Source organism: Phoxinus phoxinus (genome assembly GCF_949152265.1).
Source record: "Phoxinus phoxinus genome assembly, chromosome: 3".
In the NCBI taxonomy this organism is placed as follows: Eukaryota; Metazoa; Chordata; class Actinopteri; order Cypriniformes; family Leuciscidae; genus Phoxinus; species Phoxinus phoxinus.
In genome coordinates, this window is record NC_136878.1 from 5,672,456 (window position 1) to 5,692,788 (window position 20,333).

General features: G+C 39.4%; 2 protein-coding genes across 5 annotated transcripts in view; one reads left to right on the plus strand and one right to left on the minus strand.

Annotated features, from left to right (window-relative positions):
• Positions 1-20,333, plus strand: part of osmr (oncostatin M receptor) — a 599,178-nt gene that overhangs the window by 118,892 nt on the left and 459,953 nt on the right. The window lies entirely within an intron of this gene.
• The window catches only part of egflam (EGF-like, fibronectin type III and laminin G domains), a 37,175-nt gene that overhangs the window by 5,006 nt on the left and 11,836 nt on the right, over positions 1-20,333 (minus strand). For 2 of the 3 annotated variants that reach the window (XM_079607103.1, XM_079607102.1), the window contains exons 7-17: positions 19,038-19,204; positions 16,951-17,063; positions 14,791-15,190; positions 12,014-12,114; positions 11,829-11,929; positions 11,092-11,236; positions 10,017-10,206; positions 9,269-9,394; positions 2,194-2,437; positions 1,960-2,071; positions 1,171-1,287 (exon numbers count right to left, since the gene is read on the minus strand). In XM_079607103.1, coding sequence (XP_079463229.1) covers positions 1,171-1,287; positions 1,960-2,071; positions 2,194-2,437; positions 9,269-9,394; positions 10,017-10,206; positions 11,092-11,236; positions 11,829-11,929; positions 12,014-12,114; positions 14,791-15,190; positions 16,951-17,063; positions 19,038-19,204 — 1,816 coding nt within the window. The remainder of the gene's footprint in view (positions 1-1,170; positions 1,288-1,959; positions 2,072-2,193; positions 2,438-9,268; positions 9,395-10,016; positions 10,207-11,091; positions 11,237-11,828; positions 11,930-12,013; positions 12,115-14,790; positions 15,191-16,950; positions 17,064-19,037; positions 19,205-20,333) is intronic. The other variant, XM_079607104.1, reaches the window with a different exon arrangement.

Sequence of the window (20,333 nt, forward strand, 5' to 3'; positions counted from 1 at the left end):
ACGAGAATGAACCTGATTGGATCTTGCTGAAGCTCAAACATGATGCGTAACACGAGAATGAACCTGATTGGATCTTGCTGAAGCTCAAACATGATGCGTAACACGAGAATGAACCTCATTGGTTCTTGCTGAAGCTCAAACGTGATGCGTAACACGAGAACAAACCTCATTGGTTCTTGCTGAAGCTCAAACATGATGCGTAACACGAGAATGAACCTCATTGGTTCTTGCTGAAGCTCAAACATGATGCGTAACACGGGAATGGACCTGATTGGTTCTTGCTGAAGCTCAAACATGATGCGTAACACGAGAATGAACCTCATTGGTTCTTGCTGAAGCTCAAACGTGATGCGTAACACGAGAACAAACCTCATTGGTTCTTGCTGAAGCTCAAACATGATGCGTAACACGGGAATGGACCTGATTGGTTCTTGCTGAAGCTCAAACATGATGCGTAACACGAGAATGAACCTCATTGGTTCTTGCTGAAGCTCAAACATGATGCGTAACATGAGAATGAACCTGATTGGTTCTTGCTGAAGCTCAAACGTGATGCGTAACACGAGAACAAACCTCATTGGTTCTTGCTGAAGCTCAAACATGATGCGTAACACGAGAATGAACCTGATTGGTTCTTGCTGAAGCTCAAACATGATGCGTAACACGAGAATGAACCTCATTGGTTCTTGCTGAAGCTCAAACATGATGCGTAACACGAGAACGAACCTCATTGGTTCTTGCTGAAGCTCAAACGTGATGCGTAACAAGAATAAACCTGACAGGTTCTCACACGTCAAACACAACTTTTTTCCGTTTACCACAACTGATGTGTGAGTTGATGAATATTTAAAGGTGAATAAAAGCCTAAATTCAATCTGTTCATCATATAAAAGCGGCATGACATGAGAGTGAGTAAATGATGACACAATTTTCACTTTTGGGTGAACTATCCCTTTAAAGCTCCTGTGATGCAGCTTAAATTTTAATCGGAGCATTGAACACTAACTACACATCTTCGGTCTCATATTGAATTAACTGCAGTTGCTACTTTTTAAGCTATAAGCTTATAAAAATCATGATTATTTGTTAACGTTGTTACAGTATGTGGTTGTCAGGGGGCTTTGGGTGTTTGTAGTATCTTTTACCAGTATCTACTGTCTAAACGAATACCTTCTGAACCGTTCCACTGAAGGGTCTCAGGACGCCAGCGCTCGTCTTAGTAATATCATAATTAGGAACTCCTCCGATATAGAGAGGAGAACTGCACTTTATCTGTGTAAATGCACCCTGAGAACGAGAAGAGAGAGATTACTATTATTATTACAATATATATACATACAAAATAACCTAAGAAAGCATTCAGATCCCTTGTATAATACATTTATTTCTGATAGAATAGATTTTGTTGTCATTATCTGGTGCACAATAACCCATACAACATGAAACGTGTTAAAAGGTTTAAAGTCTGTCATTAAAGCAATAACCAAATAAAATAAAACACAAACATTTATGAAAAAGTCCAGTTCGAAATGTGTATATTGGAACTAAATGTGTAAAGGTATATGAATATATTCATTTTAAAACGAAATACACTACCAAAAAGTTATGTAAGATTGTTTTTAAATTAGAGATTCACATTCAATTGATCAAAAGTGACATGTTACAAAATATTTATATTTCAAATAAAAGCTGTTAATTTGAACCTTTTATTCATCCAAGAATCCTGTGGATTTTGTTTTTATAAGTTTCCGAAAATATATATTTAAAAAAATCAAAATATATGAAAAAAAAAATATCACCCACAGCACAACTGTTTTTAATAATATTTCACAATATTACTATACAATGTTTTTTTGTATTTTTGATCAAATAAATGTAAACATAAGAGAATTTTATCCCAAAAAAAAATTTAACGTACCAACCCCAAACTTTTAAAAAGTGATATATAAATCTCTTCACCTCTGCCATGCCTTCCACCGGTCTCTGGTTGTCTACTTGTAGAATGCCATTTTTTGCTGTTCGAGACACACGCAACTCATGCCACACATCCAAAGCGACGGCCTCTTCACTCCTGTCAACAGAAGCAAACATATAGTTTCTGGTCCTACACAATATTTGACACCTGTGGATTCACAGTCATCTACTAAAATGTAAAGAGACTCAAATGTTCAGCATTTCCACTGTATACTCGACCTGATAACACTGACACCCGAGCCGCAGTCGAAGCGAAACTCCACATATCCGCCCACCAGGCTGACTGACAGGAAGTCCCGGCTGGCGGCATCATCGGTGTAGAGCAGCGTGCCGTCGGGATTGGTCGGCTGGAAGGTCACCTCAAACTCCATGAAGGACAGGTAGTTGTGGGAGGGCTGAGGCCAGGGGGCGCTGGCGTACGAGAACATGCTCTCGTTAAACTGGGGTAGAGACAACAGGAAACCTGGAACCATGGAGAAATAGGAAGTCAGGTCAGTGGCTGCATCCAAAATCACATACTTCCATACTATATAGTAGGTGAAAAATAGTATGTGACAAAACTAGTATGTCAGAGTTCACAGTACTCATAAAAGAGTAGCAAAAAGTACCCGGATGATCTACTACTTCAGCTGAGATTCTGAAGTGTGCATATGATGGACACTTTACTATCCCATGAGGCCACAGGAGAGGATTTCTGAATGGCAGTGAAGTGATGTAACAGACACTGGTTGGTCACATGATAATGACAACATGGAGAATGTAGTACGTCCAGATTACATTCATACTATACACCTTCATGTATGTGATGTGATGAGTAGTATGTGATTTCCGACTGTGGTGTTTACGTTTCTTCTCTTGTGAAAAAGAAGTGTGTTAGTTGTATTGAATGTGCACTATAAATCCTCAAAGCATGTTTTTTTGGAGAAAACTAAATATTTGCAGATAGAGTAATAATAATAATAATAATATGTTTAACTTATATAGCGCCTTTCCCAAGCTCAAGGACGCTTCACAATAACAGTAGAGAACAAACAATAATTTCAAACATTAGTGGACAATAGACATTTGCCCAGTCCAAGCGATCGCAGTTGCGTTTCACAGTGCAAGTGTAGTAAACAGAAACAATAGTCAAAAAAAATAAATAAAAACAACATTAATCATCACAATGACAGTAAAGAACAAACAATACGTTTGGACAATAGACATTTGCCCAGTTTAAGAAACGAGCGTTTGCAATTGCATATCTGTTTGCAAGTGGAATACAAACAGAAACAGTAACAAAAAACATAACAAGACTATTTACAGAGAGCATGGAAGATCGGCAGCTGAAGCAAAGGTCTGGTGCAACAGACTAATGGTGCGTAAGGAAACTGGTTAAGAAAAACATGTCAAGAAAACATGTCATGACGGATCATATTTTTTAAACAGATGGGTTTTGAGTTTAGACTTAAATTCATGCAGTGTTGTTGTTGTCCTAAGAGCCAGTGGAAGAGAGTTCCATAGCTTAGGGGCTATAACTGAGAAAGACCTGCCACCCATGGATGAAAGCTGAAATCTCGGCTCACAGAGGAGTTCACAGCCAGAAGATCGGAGAGGTCGAGGGGGAATATAAGGAGAAAGTAAATCAGAGAGATATGAAGGAGCAAGACCATTGAGTGACTTAAAGGTAAGCAAAATAATTTTGTAAGTAATACGAGAAGACACGGGTAGCCAGTGGAGGTCAAACAGAATTGGAGTGATATGAGCGGATCGTTTAGTGGAAGTTAGCAGTCTTGCGGCAGAGTTTTGAATATATTGCAAACGTGAGATAGAGTGTGCTGGTAGTCCGGAAAAAAAGAACATTACAGTAGTCGAGGCGAGATGTGATAAACGCATGTACCAGCGATTCAGCGTCTTTTGGGGTGACATAGGGACGGAGTTTGGCAATGCGGCGGAGTTGAAAAAATGCAGCTTTACAGAGTTGACTAATATAGGCGTCGAAGGTCAGTGAAGGGTCCAGAGTGATACCCAAGTTTTTGACAGTGGCAGATGGAATAATGGATGTAGCTTCAAGGTCAAGTGTGGGAATATTAGTTATATTTTTTTTGTTAGAGATGGTGGACCAGTAATTAAGATTTCTGTTTTAGTCAGATTCAAACTGAGAAAGTTGCAGTTCAGCCAGGTCTTTAATTCATCAATACATGAGGATAGTGATGTAGTCTGGTGAATAGAGTCCGGACGGCAAGCGGTATATATATCTGAATATTGTCGGCATAACAGTGGTATTGAAAACCATGGCGGCGAATAATTTGTCCATTACAATAAATTGTAATTTTAAATAATAAACAGTAGTGGACCGAGAACTGATCCCTGTGGAACACCCTGATTTAAAATGACAGTGGGAGATTTATAGTTGTGCATAGTGATGTAGTATTTTCTGTCTGTCAGATAGGAGGAAAACCAGGATAGCGCGGCTCCTGAGATATCAATCTCTGAGAGGCGCTTCAGTAAGAGTTTATGACAGACAGTATCAAAAGCTGAGCTGAGGTCGAGTAGTAAAAGTATGGAGAGGTACATTTTAATGACCATTTCTTAACACACTTAAAAAAGTGCACTTAAAAATACTCAAAAACTCAAAAATATAATATAGCTGCAAGCAGCGATTACGGGCCCAAGCCGGTGGCACCGCCACCCCGGTGCCTTTAGTTACACTAAAGGCACCGGGCTGGCGCTGCCACCGGCTTGGGCCCTCCATCGCTGCTTGCAGCTATATTTATATATATATATAAAAAGCCGCCACCCCGTTGCCTTTCGGGTTCCTGTGCATGACGGGAAATAACGTAACCCCGCTTTGACTGTCGAGAAGAAGTCTGCTTTAGAGCTTGTATCAGTGTGAGTCTTTCTGCTCCCCTCCAAACACACACAGAAAAGGGGGGGCTGTCTGTGAGTGTGCCCTCCCTCCCTCCCTCCCTCCCCCCACACACACACACACACACACAGAGAGAGAATGGCAGGGGGAACTCTGTCAGAGAGAGACAAAACCACATTCAAACCAAAATATCTGACTTCCTGTTGGTCGGAGCTAATGACTGTAAATAAGAAAGTTGTCCGGATCGATAAGCACAATATACAGACCGAGTTTTGTGACTGTAGGTAAAAATAACCCCACCACTTTAGTCAAAAGTATCTTGAAAGTAACACACTTCTTGCTGCCAGTTGGTGGCGCTATAACTTTGACTCACATTAGTTACATCCATGTGATGGGCCTCTTACAGCGAGCACAATGCTGAAGTTTCATCAAGATCAATTAATGTATGAAGACGTTATAACACATCGTATTTCTCTTTTCTCGCCATAAATTTGTTTCCTCGCCACGGCCAAACCGTTCGAGATATCAAAAATCCGTCCGCAATTTAGCATCCTCAATGTCTTGACTTCATGCTGACCGAGTTTGGTGAAGATCAAATTAAATTTCTTGGAGGAGTATATCAAATTCCAGGGGCATGCGTTTTCATACCACCCACAATAGCCGACTTCCTGTTGGGCTGGCGTAAAACTTAGAGCACGAAAGTTGTTCGGCCCGATGAGATCTAAATGTGTACCGAGTTTCATATTATTACATGCAAGCGTGTTTGATATACGGACAAGTGTTTGAATCCCATTCCAGGGGGCGCTGTCGAGCCCCCCTGCCACGCCCGGGTACCAGCTTCAGCCGCGGGTTCTGACCTGTGTGCAAAATTTCAAGAGTTTTCGAGCACGTTAAGGGCCCCAAAAGTGCCCGAGATTTTGCACACAGCAGAGAAAGGGTTAAACTAAACTAGCCCCCCTCCTCACACACACACACATACACAGATCCCCCCCTCCCCTCCCCACCCCACACAGACAGACACACACACACAGAATGCCAGAGAGACAGAGAGAGACACAATTCACATTCAAACCACAATATCTGACTTTCTGTTGGTCGGAGCTAATGACTGTAAATTAGAAAGTTGTTCGGCTTGATAAGATCAAAACACACGCTGAGTTTTGTAACTGTAGGTAAAACTATAACTAAGTTATAACACACTTTATGCATCCTTTTTTAATCATAAATTCGTTTCCTCGCCACGGCCAAACCGTTCGAGATATAAAAAATCCGTCCGCAATTTAGCATCCTCCATGTCTTGACTTCATGCACACCGAGTTTCGTGGTCATCGGATGAATTCTCTGGGAGAAGTGTTTCAAATGCCAGAACATGCGTTTCCATACAGCCCATAATAGCCGACTTCCTGTTGGACTGGCGTAAAACTTAGAGCACGAAAGTTGTTCGGCCCGATGAGATCTATATGTGTACCGAGTTTCATATTATTACATGCAAGCGTGTTTGATATATGGACATGTTTTTGAATCCCATTCCAGGGGGCGCTGCCGAGCCCCCCTGCCACGCCCGGGTCCCAGCTTCAGTCCGGCTCTAATGGCCGCGGGTTCTGACATTTGTGCAAAGTTTCAAGAGTTTTTGAGCACGTTAAGGCCCCCAAAAGTGCCCAAAAGGTAGTAAAATAATAATAATAATAAAGAAGAAGAAGAAGAAGAAGAAGAATAATAAATAAATATATATATATATATATATATATATATAAATAAATATAGCTGCAAGCAGCGATTACGGGCCCAAGCCGGTGGCACCGCCACCCTGGTGCCTTTAGTTACACTAAAGGCACCGGGCTGGCGCTGCCACCGGCTTGGGCCCTCCATCGCTGCTTGCAGCTATATTTATTTATATATATATATATATATATATATATATATATATATATATATAAAAAGCCGCCACCCCGTTGCCTTTCGGGTTCCTGTGCACGACGGGCAATAACGTAACCCCGCTTTGACTGTCGAGAAGAAGTCTGCTTTAGAGCTTGTATCAGTGTGAGTCTTTCTGCTCCCCTCCAAACACACACAGAAAAGGGGGGGCTGTCTGTGTGTGTGCCCTCCCTCCCTCCCTCCCCACACACACACACACACACACACACACACACACACACACACACACACACACACACACACACACACAGAGAGAGAATGGCAGGGGGAACAAATCAGAGAGAGACAAAACCACATTCAAACCAAAATATCTGACTTCCTTTTGGTCGGAGCTAATGACTGTAAATGAGAAAGTTGTCCGGATCGATAAGCACAATATACAGACCGAGTTTTGTGACTGTAGGTAAAAATAACCCCCCCACTTTAGTCAAAAGTATCTTGAAAGTAACACACTTCCTGCTGCCAGTTGGTGGCGCTATAACTTTGACTCACAATAGTCACATCCATGTGATCGCCCTCTTACAACAAACACACTGCTGAAGTTTCATCAAGATCAATTAATGTATGAAGATGTTATAACACATCGTGTTTCTCTTTTCTCGCCATAATTTTGTTTCCTCGCCACGGCCAAACCGTTCGAGCTATCAAAAATCCGTCCGCAATTTAGCGTCCTCAATGTCTTGACTTCATGCTGACCGAGTTTGGTGGCGATAGGATAATTTTTCTTGGACGAGTATATCAAATTCCAGGGGCATGCATTTTCATACAGCCCATAATAGCCGACTTCCTGTTGGACTGGCGTAAAACTTAGAGCACGAAAGTTGTTCGGCCCGATTAAATCTATATGTGTACCGAGTTTCATATTATTACATGCAAACGTGTTTGATATATGGACCAAGTTTTTCGGACCACGTTCAAGGGGGCGCTGTTGAGCTCCCCTGCCACGCCCGGGTACCAGCTTCAGCCCAGCCCTGATGGCCGCAGGTTCTGACCTGTGTGCAAAGTTTCAAGAGTTTTCGAGCACGTTAAGGGCCCCAAAAGTGCCCGAGAAGTCCCACACAGCAGAGAAAGGGTTAAAATAAAGCCCCCCTCCTCTCTCACACACACAGACACTGAGAGAGACTGGCAAAATTCCCATCAAATCACATTCAAACCAAAATATCTGACTTCCTGTTGGTCGGAGCTAATGACTGTAAATTAGAAAGTTGTCCGGCTCGGGGAGATAAATATAGATACCGATTTTTGTTACTGTAGGTAAAACTAATACCCCATTTTTGACTAAAGGTGGCGCTACTGAGCCCCTCCACCGCGCCCGTTTCTGAAACTTCACACATACCTAGTACCTAATAAATCTGATATGCATGTTGAGTTTCATGCAATTTGAAGCATGTTAAGAGCCTCAAATGCACCCAAAAAGAATATAACAGTTTAAAGCGTTGCCATGGCAACAGTATTTAAGATATCAATAATTCTTTCACAGGTCTACATCTGCCGTGTGTTTACATTATACACATAAAGTTTGAAGCAAATCGGGTAAAAATAAGAGGGTGAATTCAAAGCATTTTGAAAGTGACACACTTCCTGCTGCCAGTTGGTGGCGCTATAACTTTGACTCACAATAGTCACATCCATGTGATCGGCCTCTTACAACGAACACACTGCTGAAGTTTCATCAAGATCAATTAATGTATGAGGATGTTATAACACACTTCCTGTTTCCAATATTCGCCATAAATTCGTTTCCTCGCCACGGCCAAACCGTTCGAGATATCAAAAATCCCCTCGCAATTTTTCATCCTCCATGTCTTGACTTCATGCACACCGAGTTTCGTGGTGATTGGTTGAATCGTCTAGGAGGAGTATTTTAAATTCCATTGCATGTGTTTTTTAAACTACGCCAAATAGCCGACTTCCTGTTGGGCTGGGGTAAAAAGTCAGAGCACGAAGGATATATGAACCGATGAGATCTATAAGTGTACCGAGTTTCATATTATTACACGCAAGCGTGTTTGATTTATGGACCAAGTTTTCGGACCGCGTTCCAGGGGGCGCTGTCGAGCCCCCCTGCCACGCCCGGGTCCCAGCTTCAGTCCGGCTCTAATGGCCGCGGGTTCTGACATTTGTGCAAAGTTTCAAGAGTTTTTGAGCACGTTAAGGCCCCCAAAAGTGCCCAAAAGGTAGTAATATAATAATAATAAATAATAAATAATAAATAATAAAGAAGAATAATCCTTTGGAAAACAATAGGGCCTTCGCCTTTTCAAGGCTTGGGCCCTAATAATCCTAAGAAAAACAATAGGGCCTTCGCCTTTTCAAGGCTTGGGCCCTAATTATTTCTGTAAGAAGTACTCTTTTGAAAAGTATGCAGAAATGTTTTACTTTTTCCATTAAAAACCATGTGTGTGTGTGTGTGTGTGTGTGTGTGTGTGTGTGTGTGTGTGTGTGTGTGTGTGTGTGTGTGTGTGTGTGTGTGTGTGTGTGTGTGTGTGTGTGTGTGCGTCAGTGACTCACTCTCCTCACAGAGGAAGCCCTTATAGCCCAGAGGACACAGGCAGATGAAGCCATCCGCTCGGTTGGCAAAGCAGATTCCTCCATTAGCACAGGTGACCTTCTCACACACACTGTTGCTGCACTCTCCTGAAACACACAGGCGAGAGGACGATGCTTTGAACACATATACAGTGATCCCTAAATGTATGTGGACGTTTAAACATGTCTATATATTATTGCATTAGATCACGACACTACAGATAAAGTTTGGGGTCAGTCATTTTTTATAATAAAAAAAGTCTCAGCAAGGGTGTTTATTTGATCAAAAATACAGTAAAAGCATTATTGTAGAGAAATATTATTACAATTTAAAATAACTTTTTCTATGTTAATATATTTTTTAATGTAATTTATTCCAGTGATGCATTCTTGTCACTTTTGATTAATTTAATGCATCCTTGCTGAATAAACATATAATGTTTTTTTGGGTTTCGAATGTTAGTGTAAAATATTTACTTGTACCTCCTGAGATTTTAAGCAGGTAAACAAATAAAATCTTTTTAAGTCTTTCATTTTGATTGCCATTATTTTTTTAATTATGCATTTTAATTTTACATTTATGACTTAATTGATAGCTTTTCATCAAAATAGCAAAGCAAGTGATATTTATTCCAAAGAAAAATAAACAAGCATACTTTAAACAAAACATTTGAGAAAAACTTATTTGAAAAAAACTTATTAGGACACTTGTAGTTATTCTCAAACTAACCGATGTCTGCTCCGCTCAGTGCATTTCCTTTGGGCCAGGGTCGGATGTCAGTGGCTTTACTGTTGACCGTCAAACTCTGCATGCAACCCTGAAACCCACGATTGGTCCCCACCGCCCTCACCAGCCAATAGCCATTCGGAGCTCCGCCCAAAAACAAAGGCGTGCGGAATGTTATTTTAGTGTACTGACCCTGAGAGAGAGAGAGAGAGAGAGAGAGACACAAAGAAAAGTGGTTGTTAGATACATTTTATAGTCCTGGGGCCAGTTGGATAAACATAGCTATTATGTTAAAGGAACACACCGACTTTTGGGACTTTAGGTTTTTCACCGTATCCCCCAGAGTTAGATAAGTCCATACATACCCTTTTCATCTCCGTATGGGCCGTAACTCTGTCTGACGCACCCACCGCTAGCCTAGCTTAGCACAAAGACTGGAGGTAAATGGCTCCAGCTAGCATACTGCTCCCAATAAGGGACACTCCGCAGAAGTAGCAGTGCTTCGCCTTCTGAGAATATAGTTCCCAGTATGTATACGGTTAGAAGATGGCTGTGTCTCATGTGACCTTGTTATTTGTACACGCTGTGACTATACAAATCACAACATGTAAATAGGAAAATGTTGGCGTTATTTTGTCACTTATTGGGAGCAGTATGCTAGCTGGAGCCATTTACCTCCAGTCTTTGTGCTAAGCTAGGCTAACGGTGGGAGCGAGTTACGGCACACACGGAGATGAAAAGGGTATGTATGAACTTATCTAACTCTGGGGGATACGGTGAAGAAGCTAAAGTCCCAAAAAGTCGGCGTGTTCCTTTAAGACAGCATCTTAAGATCTAGTATGACCCACTAGCAGTTAGTCAAGGGGCTACTTTTTGGCATCAAAATAGGCCAATCTACGTTTTTATGTAACTTATTTTTTTTTAAAGGTTATGAACGATCTTATTTTTTTATGTCTAACTTGTAAGACTAGCAACCAGCCCCTGGATGCTGATTGGTCAATGCAGTGTATGACACAAAACCAGTTGTGTACGTGTGAATATCACAGTATGCTGTGTTTGTGTATTAAGGCATGCGTACCTGAGAACGGCCTGACACCGGTGTGTCGTTATCTAATCGTAGCCAGCCATTCATGCCGTCTCTAAATATTGTGACAGTGTGCCACCGACCAATCACAATGGAGCTGTCACTCACGATCTGCGTTGCCCCCGTACCGCAGTTAAACCTGCGCACATGATAGTCAAGATCACTAATAATTCATGTAAATTCAGAGAATTAAAAAAAATTAAGAAATGAATCGAGACTCAATAGCAGAAGTGTAATTTGCACTTGCAAGGAAGCAAAAAAAATTAAATGTATGTAAAACAATGAAAAAATGATAGTTTTAGCTTAATATTAATAGATGAATAGATATAAGTGGAAAGAACAATCATGATTCAATACAAGCAAATAGTGTCAGAACAACAAACGATCACAATCCAGTATGCAAATATTAATATAAGTGTGTATGAATGTATATATATAGCCTATATATATATATATATATATATATATATATATGCTGAACATTATATTAGATATATACAGTATGTACATTATATTAGTAATATGTCAATAAGGTGTTTTCAAAGTATAATTTTACTTTTTTAAAGTATGAAGTACAGTTATTTCAAATACAGAGCACATCTAAGGTGCAAAATAGCTACAAAACAAAGCTTGGTTGAAATCTGCATGAACTGAAAAGTAACATCAGAAAATTGTGGAGATGAAAGTGTTTGCAAGCACCATAATTAAGACTCAAATAAAATTGTAGATACCTGTAGTGTAGTTTCCCCCGTACGAGGGCCAGAGAGGTGAAATCTCCTCGACCGTGTTCATTCTCTCCACAATACAACAGCAATCCATCCTCAGCCTCCGCCTGAGAGGTCAAAGCAGAGATTCATAAGAGTCCGGTCTCATAAACCTCTCGAACGCTTCAGTCTGCCTGTGTGTGTGATTATACCTTAAACTCCAGGCTGATCTGGAAGCTCTGGTACGAGTTTTTAAGGGGTTCAAACGTCATGTGAGAATAACCAAAGAACTTCGGGAAATTTACCATCAGACCTGCAGAACACAGATGTGTGGTTACATTAGCTTTGAAATCTTTTTGCACATTATACACATACTGTGTTACATTACTTGGGAGTCTATAGAGCCAAACACTGTGACTGAAGGTCATGGAAAATGGTTTCTTTCAGTCCGTTTGGACACGCTTTCTGGCCCGGGATCTTCTTCTGTGACGGAGTTGGGGTTACAGAGCGTTTCATCTCTTGGGCACAAATCCCATAGTTCATTACTGCCATGTACAGTCACATTCACAGAGCTACAACATGACCCTTACAAACCCTAATTAAACCCAAACTGAAGGTCACCTACACTACTGTTAGAAAGTTTGGGGTCGGTAATATTGTGAAATATTATTCAGATTTAGATGACTGTTTTGTATTTATATATATTGTAAAATGTATTTTATTCCTGTGATTAAAGCTGAATTTTCAGCATCATTACTCCAGTCTTCAGTGTCACATGATCCTTCAGAAATCACTCTGATATGATGATTTGCTGCTCAAGAAACATTTCTGATTATTAGCAATGTTGAAACCTGTCATGCTGCTTAATACTTTAGTGGAATTCATTATTCGTTGATGAATAGAGAAAGTTCAAAAGAACAGCAATTATTTGAAATGTCTTTTATGAAATTGTACACGTCTTTACTTTTGATCAATTAAACATACCCTTGCTGGAAAAATATGCATTTCTTTCAAAGAAAAATAAATTAATACTGACTCCAGCCAAAATTTTGCTAGTGCTACAAATAAAGGGTCAGAAAAGACACTTTTACCAGAAATACATATTTAAAATCGCCCATGTTTCTCCACTAGGACTAAAAGAAAAACAGATCACAACACAACCATATATATATATATATATATATATTGATATCACTAAAACTAGAACAAATTATTACATCGTGGCCACGATTCACTTAAAACTATAGAGAACGAATTAGTAAAATGTGCTGACGTTAATAAGTCAAGGAAACTGATTGTTAAATCATGACTACGATTTACATATTTGTTGTCTGCATGTCATGTGTAAGTTTGGAACTAATGGAAAGCATAAGTGCATATATTATATATATATATACTAGGCTTCTATTACCCAAGATGATATTACTTTTGACACTCAAAATTAGTTCTGCTCACTAGAATAGGTTTCAAGAAATGGCCATTTTCAGCAAAACTCTATATATTGCATTTAAACATATTGAAACTGGTATGCAATACTGTGAGAGATTTAGAACAATGAAGCAATATCTAATCTGTGGAGTCAACTTGTTTTAAAAATGTTATTGAGCTCGCTCTGAAAAGGTTAGACAGAAAGAGAAATGCCAGGGGAATATACAACAGCACATGCAAACCGCCATTATCAAAGCTTACACACTCCCAACAGACCTCAGAGAAGACGAGAGAGAGACAGATGGAGGAAACAAGCAAATGAACAGGGAAACGAGACAAATTCTTCAAGCATCTGAGAGAGCGTTTAGTAGATTTCTAAGGTTCTTGATCTTATTTAATCAAACTTTTGGAGAAACGTGTTGGTTACTTTGGGGTTGCTTCAACCCACGGACAAAAAAAAAAAAAAAAAAAAAAGCGTAAAAGTAGCCCAATTCCACAGGGAAACTGCAGACTTGGCAACACTGGTCACAGTTCACACATTTTTAGCCAGTCAGCAAAACACTGGGTGCTTCTCAATACTCAAACTGATGCTTCCTCGTTTCCTCGTACTCAGCCATCTTGAAGGACATCTCAGTTCTCTAATTGCACCGCGAGGAACGAGGAAGCTTCCAGAAGAGTCATGATCGAGGAAACACAGGTGTATCCATCCCTCGCATCCTAAGGGGGAGCTGACTTCTTCAATTGTATGAACAAAAAAAATATTTTATATTCCACAGAATAAAGAAACAAACAGTTTTGGAACAAGATGGGGGTTACTACAAAAACAATAAAAAACTAAATTAAGGCTAAATAGAAATATTTAACTAAAAATAATAATAATAAAAATGACAAAAGCCCAAACTAAATTATTAAACCTTAAACTAAAATTAAAAACTGAAAATATAAAAATAAAAGCCATTCAAAATATGAATACTACAAGAGAATAAATACTAAAATAACGCTGTTCCAACCTGGTCGACAAAAGTTAACTAATAAATATGATGAAATATATATACATACACAACTAAATGCTAATTTCTATAGGTGGCACTGCACACATTTCATGCATATACATTTCTTTGAATATCTTTGAAATTTGAATATTTCTTTGAAAAAATTCTCAATTCTTCTTCTTTACATTCAATATAAATTAGCTATTCTGAATTTAATTAGAATTTAAAAGATATGCTTAATTCACTTTTTAACCCCTTGTTCCAAAACAGGGGCTAAATTGTTACAGCTGTTCTTTTAGTATCACTGATATACTATTATAGTTTCTTTTTAAATATTCTGAATTGGATTTTTCTGTTTTGAGGGTGAGTAAATACTGACAATTTTTGATTTTTGGGGAACCTATTCCATTAAGCCTGGTGGAAGTTAGCAAAACGGTAAAATCCCTTACAGCACAATTTTTGTGTTGTGAAGCCCCGCCCACAGTGAAATCGCATTAGTGATCTAACTAAACTATATCATCAAATATTTACTGAACATTTTCACTCAGAAACAGACAGAACTAACTAACCTTCTGAGCAGAGGTCTCCCTGGCGACCGAGGTTGCAGTGACATCGAGAGCCGCCGGTATCGTAATCGTTGATGCAGAAGCTGTCAGGAGGGCAGACCGTCTCGTCACATGACACGTCGTAGACCCGGGCTCTTTCCCCTTTCCACGGCGTCATTGACGGACTGGGAGATGGCACCGCAGGAGGAGGCGTAGTAGGAGCGGCGCCTGTCAGTATAATGGGTGTGGTGGTTGTCCTGGGGGCGGAGCTAGCGACCGTTGTCATGGTTATAGTTGTTGTTGATGTGATATTTTGGGAAGCAGGTGTACGCATCCTATAAATAACATTTCCGTTACCGGGAGTCCCGACGCGGGAGCGTAGCTGAGACCGCCTGCCGCCTTTCTTACTGTTAGGAAACTTAATCTGCAAAAAAACACATAGATGAATGCCAGAAAAATTAATAACAGCACATTCTGAGTGACCAGATGTTGTCTATTGTGTATACAGTTGTATTTATAGAAAAGGTGTATTACATTTTCTGAGTTTTGCCTCTTCCAATGTGTTTTAGGTTTCTTTAAAGGGGTCATGAACTGCATTTCTGTTTTATTTTATAATGTTTCCTGAGGTGCAATGATTTTTACATCAAAAATGGTTATAATTTAGAAATTTCAGCCTCTGATTTGAACGCTCTGTTTGAATGGGCGTGTCTTCTGACTTCAGTGTTAACACCCACTTCTTTGATTGGCTAACATATTTGCATATGAAATAAGTATTACGCATGAAACTCTCTCGAAAATCTGTTTAGCATATACGTAAATGCAGTGATCTCATCGATTATTGCACTCTCACGAATGCTTTCATCATAACTAACATTGCAAACATGATGTAAATAAGAGATTCATTGTGCAGTGTAGACAGCGTCTTTGATTATAACGGGAGTTTTGGCGAGAGTCACTAATAAACTCGCGCTGTGATTGACAGCTCCAGTGATTATAAAGGGAGCCTTCTTTGATCGCTTTCTGTAGGCTTTCTGTTTAATCACAATTTAAATAACGTATTATTTTCATGCTACCAAGAGAAACAATGTGAAGCTGGCAGTTTAGTCACTGGCTTGATTTACTAATGCATAAACAGCAATAAACGATTTTGAGACAAAGAACGTCTGACTGTACATGAATCATTACATATCATAAATCACTGGTCACAGATCAGGCATTAGAATTAACACAGTTACTTACATGTTGTGTCATTACTGTCGGGTCCATATATTACAGTAAAAGTCTGTTTGCAAAGCCTGCGCCGAAATTGCGACTGATTTACCAAAGAATCCACAGTGAAATGTACAGAACTACCGTATTATACCGTAAGTCGTTCCGGAGTATAAGTCGCACCAGTCAAAAAATGCGTCATGAAGAGGAAAAAAACATATATAAGTCGCACTGGACTATGAGCCGCATTTATTTAGAAATTTATTTCACAAAATCCAAAACCAAGAACAGACATTTCATCTGGAAAGGCAAGTTATTCAGTTACACAATAGCATAAAGAAATACCTGGGAGGCTGAATAGGCTAAATTAACATTAGCCACCGAGTCCAACAAGCAAGTTACCGGTGAGCAAGTTCACCAAGCTCCCGTGATCTCATTCCTCAACACTGAATCCATTGAGTTCTTCCTCTGTGTCGCTTCTGAACAACTCCGCTAACTAGAGCGCCCTCTCGCGGCTGTAGACGGTAATGTTTTCTCTTGGTTCATCTCAGTCAGTATGAATTCATTTTAATATATAAGTCACACCTGACTATAAGTCGCAGGACCAGTCAAACAATGAAAAAAAGTTTGACTTATAGTCCGGAAAATACGGTAATAATGCTCCACTAAGACATTCCCCCATTCTTTGCATTAGGATCCTTTAGAAAGTAATAGTATTTTTAGTCCAGTGATCCTGTATCTCTCTTTTCTCCTTCTCGTGTACACTAATGTGCCAAAGACGCAATGATGTAGAAGTAGGCGTTGATTTTCTTCTGCAGAGGTAATGTGGCGAAATCTGAAACGAGTCATCTTGGGACTTTGGTTTCAATAAAAGCTGTTTTTGGGCTTGTACAGTGACCTCTTACATGTCAAGATATCAATGTAAATTTGATTTCTAAATTCATGACCCCATTAAAATCACGAAAGATCGCTCACCTCCTCAACGAAGACGTCATAATCGGAGTCATCGATTTCAAACCCGTCCTCATCTTTCCTGTCCGAGTTTGAGATGTAGACGTCAGAGTCTCCACTGCCTACATCCATTGAACCTGTTTTTAAAGCAGGGGATCGTATACTTCTGTCATTTGACCTCATAAATACAGTTAGCAGGGGGGAAAATCATCATGATTTCATGCACAAAACACATCTGACGTGTTAGTGGAAGCATTACTATCTCACGTGCTTATTATTATAAAAGTTTCCGTAAAAACTTCAGTGCGTAACTCGTCTTGCCACATTTGCTGTAGACCCATGAATGAGATGTTGTGTGCCTTATTGAGGAGAGGTGTGCTATGACTTTTAAAGCGATCGGGCGTACGATGTTTGCACAACGGGTGAAAAATCAGGCAGAAAATCCCACAGACTTAACATTGAACAGACCTTTGTGACATCATATCTAGCAGCCAGTTACAGCGCATGAGTAACCAGCCCATTGACTTCCACTGAAAAAAGGGGAGAGGGATATCAATGGCCCGACTTCAATGGCAACCATCTATCCCTATGTTCAAAGAGGTTTCAAATGTCCATCTCAATGCAGCTTCAAAGTCTCGACACGATCCCAGTCGAGAAATAAGGGTCTTATCTAGCGAAACGATCGGCCATTAAAAAAAAAAAAAAAATACAATCTTGTACAATCTCTGAGATGCGCCACGTATTACGTCATCACGTTGGAAAGGCCACGTTAAAAAAAATATTAATAAAAAAAATTTAAACAAAGATGTTGGACGATTTTGAAGTTGGAGGAGAAAATGAGATGGAGTTTTTTGCCCTACACTACCTTTTTGAACCGGAGTACACAGACAAATAACTCAGATAGATGACGTGACGCGTGACCTTTCCAACGTGATGCCGTAATGTGTGGCGCATCTGATGGTACATGATGGGCATTTGTTGTTAAAAATTATATAAAAAATGTTTTTTTTGTGTGAAAATGGCCGATCGTTTCGCCGGATAAGACCCTTATTTCTCGACTGGGATCGTGTAGAAACTTTGACGCTGCACTGAGACGGACATTTGAACCTTTGAACATTGGAATATTTGGTTGCCATTGAAGTCCATTAAATGGAGAAAAATCCTGGAATGTTTTCCTCAAAAACCTTAATTTCTTTTCGACTGAAGAAAGAAAGACATGGATATCTTGGATGACATTTAATCCAAGATGAGTAAATTATCTTGGAGAGTAAATTATCAGGAAAAAATTCTTTTTGAAAGTGAACTAATCCTTTAAGATGCGTTTTGGTCGATCGGATCAGAAGTAGAGGATGGAGACACATTCCCGTTTACACCTGGTGTTTTAATCCATCTCCTTTGTCCACTTTCAACCACTTCTGTCCTGATTTCTTCAAGAGGAGGGTCTATGGGTGGGTAATGTGTGGGTTTTTTCAGATATTTCAATCTAATGGATTAAATAAGCTCGCGCAATTTACATATGAACACGCCTGGAGATGAAGGAAAAGGGAAAGAGTTAAAAGGCATGCCCAATTCAGTTCTGAATGGCGCACAACCCTAAAAATTACATGTGAGGTGCTCTTAATCCAGTTACTTTTGAGTGAATCCAATTGGTTGGAATCCGACGCCAAGCGAACTATGACAAAGCTCTCTGGAAACTGTGTAGCTGAATGAGTTGCTGTGATCTGATGTGATTGGACTGTAAATGTGTGTGTGGGGGTCTATGCTCTTAATCTGTCTGCTGGAGGGTTGGGGGCGGGTAACTAGCTTTAAGCTTCCTCCAAAATGTGTGTTTGTGTGACATTGAGGAGGGTCTTCCCCAAAATGAGCAGGCTTTAAGATGCTTAATTTAATTAGTCTGGTCTTTCCAGCCAGGATGCACAAAAAAAAAAACTCCTTAAATCTGTGAGGAGCATCCAAACTCTAACTAGTACACTATAAAACATGCAAACCACACATAAGTAGTCATTTAGACCCTTTTATCCACTGTACACATATTATAAGGACAAACCAAGGGAATATTGGCTACAGTGCGCACCAGCAACATTAAGGTCATGTCCAGTGCTGTAACTTACCGAGTGTGCGCACAGGGTTATTAATGGCACTGGGAGGACTGATCCCATGTGCGTTCACGGCTCTGATGACAAACTGGTACTCTGTGTCAGGGATCAGACCCTTGAGCACCATAGAGTTCGACTCTACTGGCTCTCTGATGTACGTCCACTCAGTGTCCATCTCCGGCCTGCAACACACACACACACAACCAAACCGTCATCCTGCTTTCTTTGATCATGCAGAGAATTAGAGAACAGTTGTATTTATTCTGTAAGCTTTTTACTCTAAAACGCTATTTTTTTTTTTAATTTTGAAGAGACTGTAAGAGTTGCGTGTGCAAAATTCGCAATGGTGATGCTAGGGTTTTGCCAGGATGTTGATTTGGGCCCTTTTCAAAGACTGTGATGAAGCATTTCCACAGTATTTAACATAGTAAATCTACCTTCTTTTTTTTTTTTTTTTTAAGTACATTTATAATGCTGTACTTTCTTACCTTGGCATTAAATGACAGAAAACTGGTTAACGCTGCTGCGTAAGTGTTTCTAATACGATGGCTGAGGCAAATTTGACATCTTTCTCTCTTCTGAACAATGTAATCAATCTCTCAATGCTTTTTCCTATTGTTTTCTGACGCTATTAAGATAAATGGGAAAGCAAAAATGACATTTGTTGTAGTTTCTGTGCACCACTATAGAAGTTTACCAAACCTTGACAACTTCCGCTTCTGCTATATTGGCCAGATTATGTGAAAGGTTGTTAATCTGAGGAGCAGACAGTCTCTAGTGGGGGGTATCTCCTAATCTGCTGGAGGCCACTGTCCTATTGAATCATGTATAATTATTAATGAGTATTAAAAACATGCGATTTCAAACCCAAATGGACATCAACTCAATATATTTAGTATTACTGTTTTTTTTCATGATCTTAAAAATAATCTGTACATATAATGCATCAATCTACTAATCTACGACTACAGAAAATATAATTTTAACTCGACACATTCTTAAAAAGCAGCACTCACTGACACACAGTTAAATGGATCACTATGGGTGTATGCCATTGAAAAGCTTATGTTCCATGTTGAAAGATTATGTACATTTTTATTATATAAAAATATTCCTATATGATCATTTTTATGGTTTATGTTAAAATGCTTAAAATTTGTCCAAGCATTTTATAAGATATATTCATATAAATCATGTCAACATGTATGAATGTCTTTAAAAACTGTAAAAAAAAGTTATATATGTGTATATATAATGTTTTCTGATATTCATTTTAATAATTATTATATTTATAATAATAAAAATAAATCA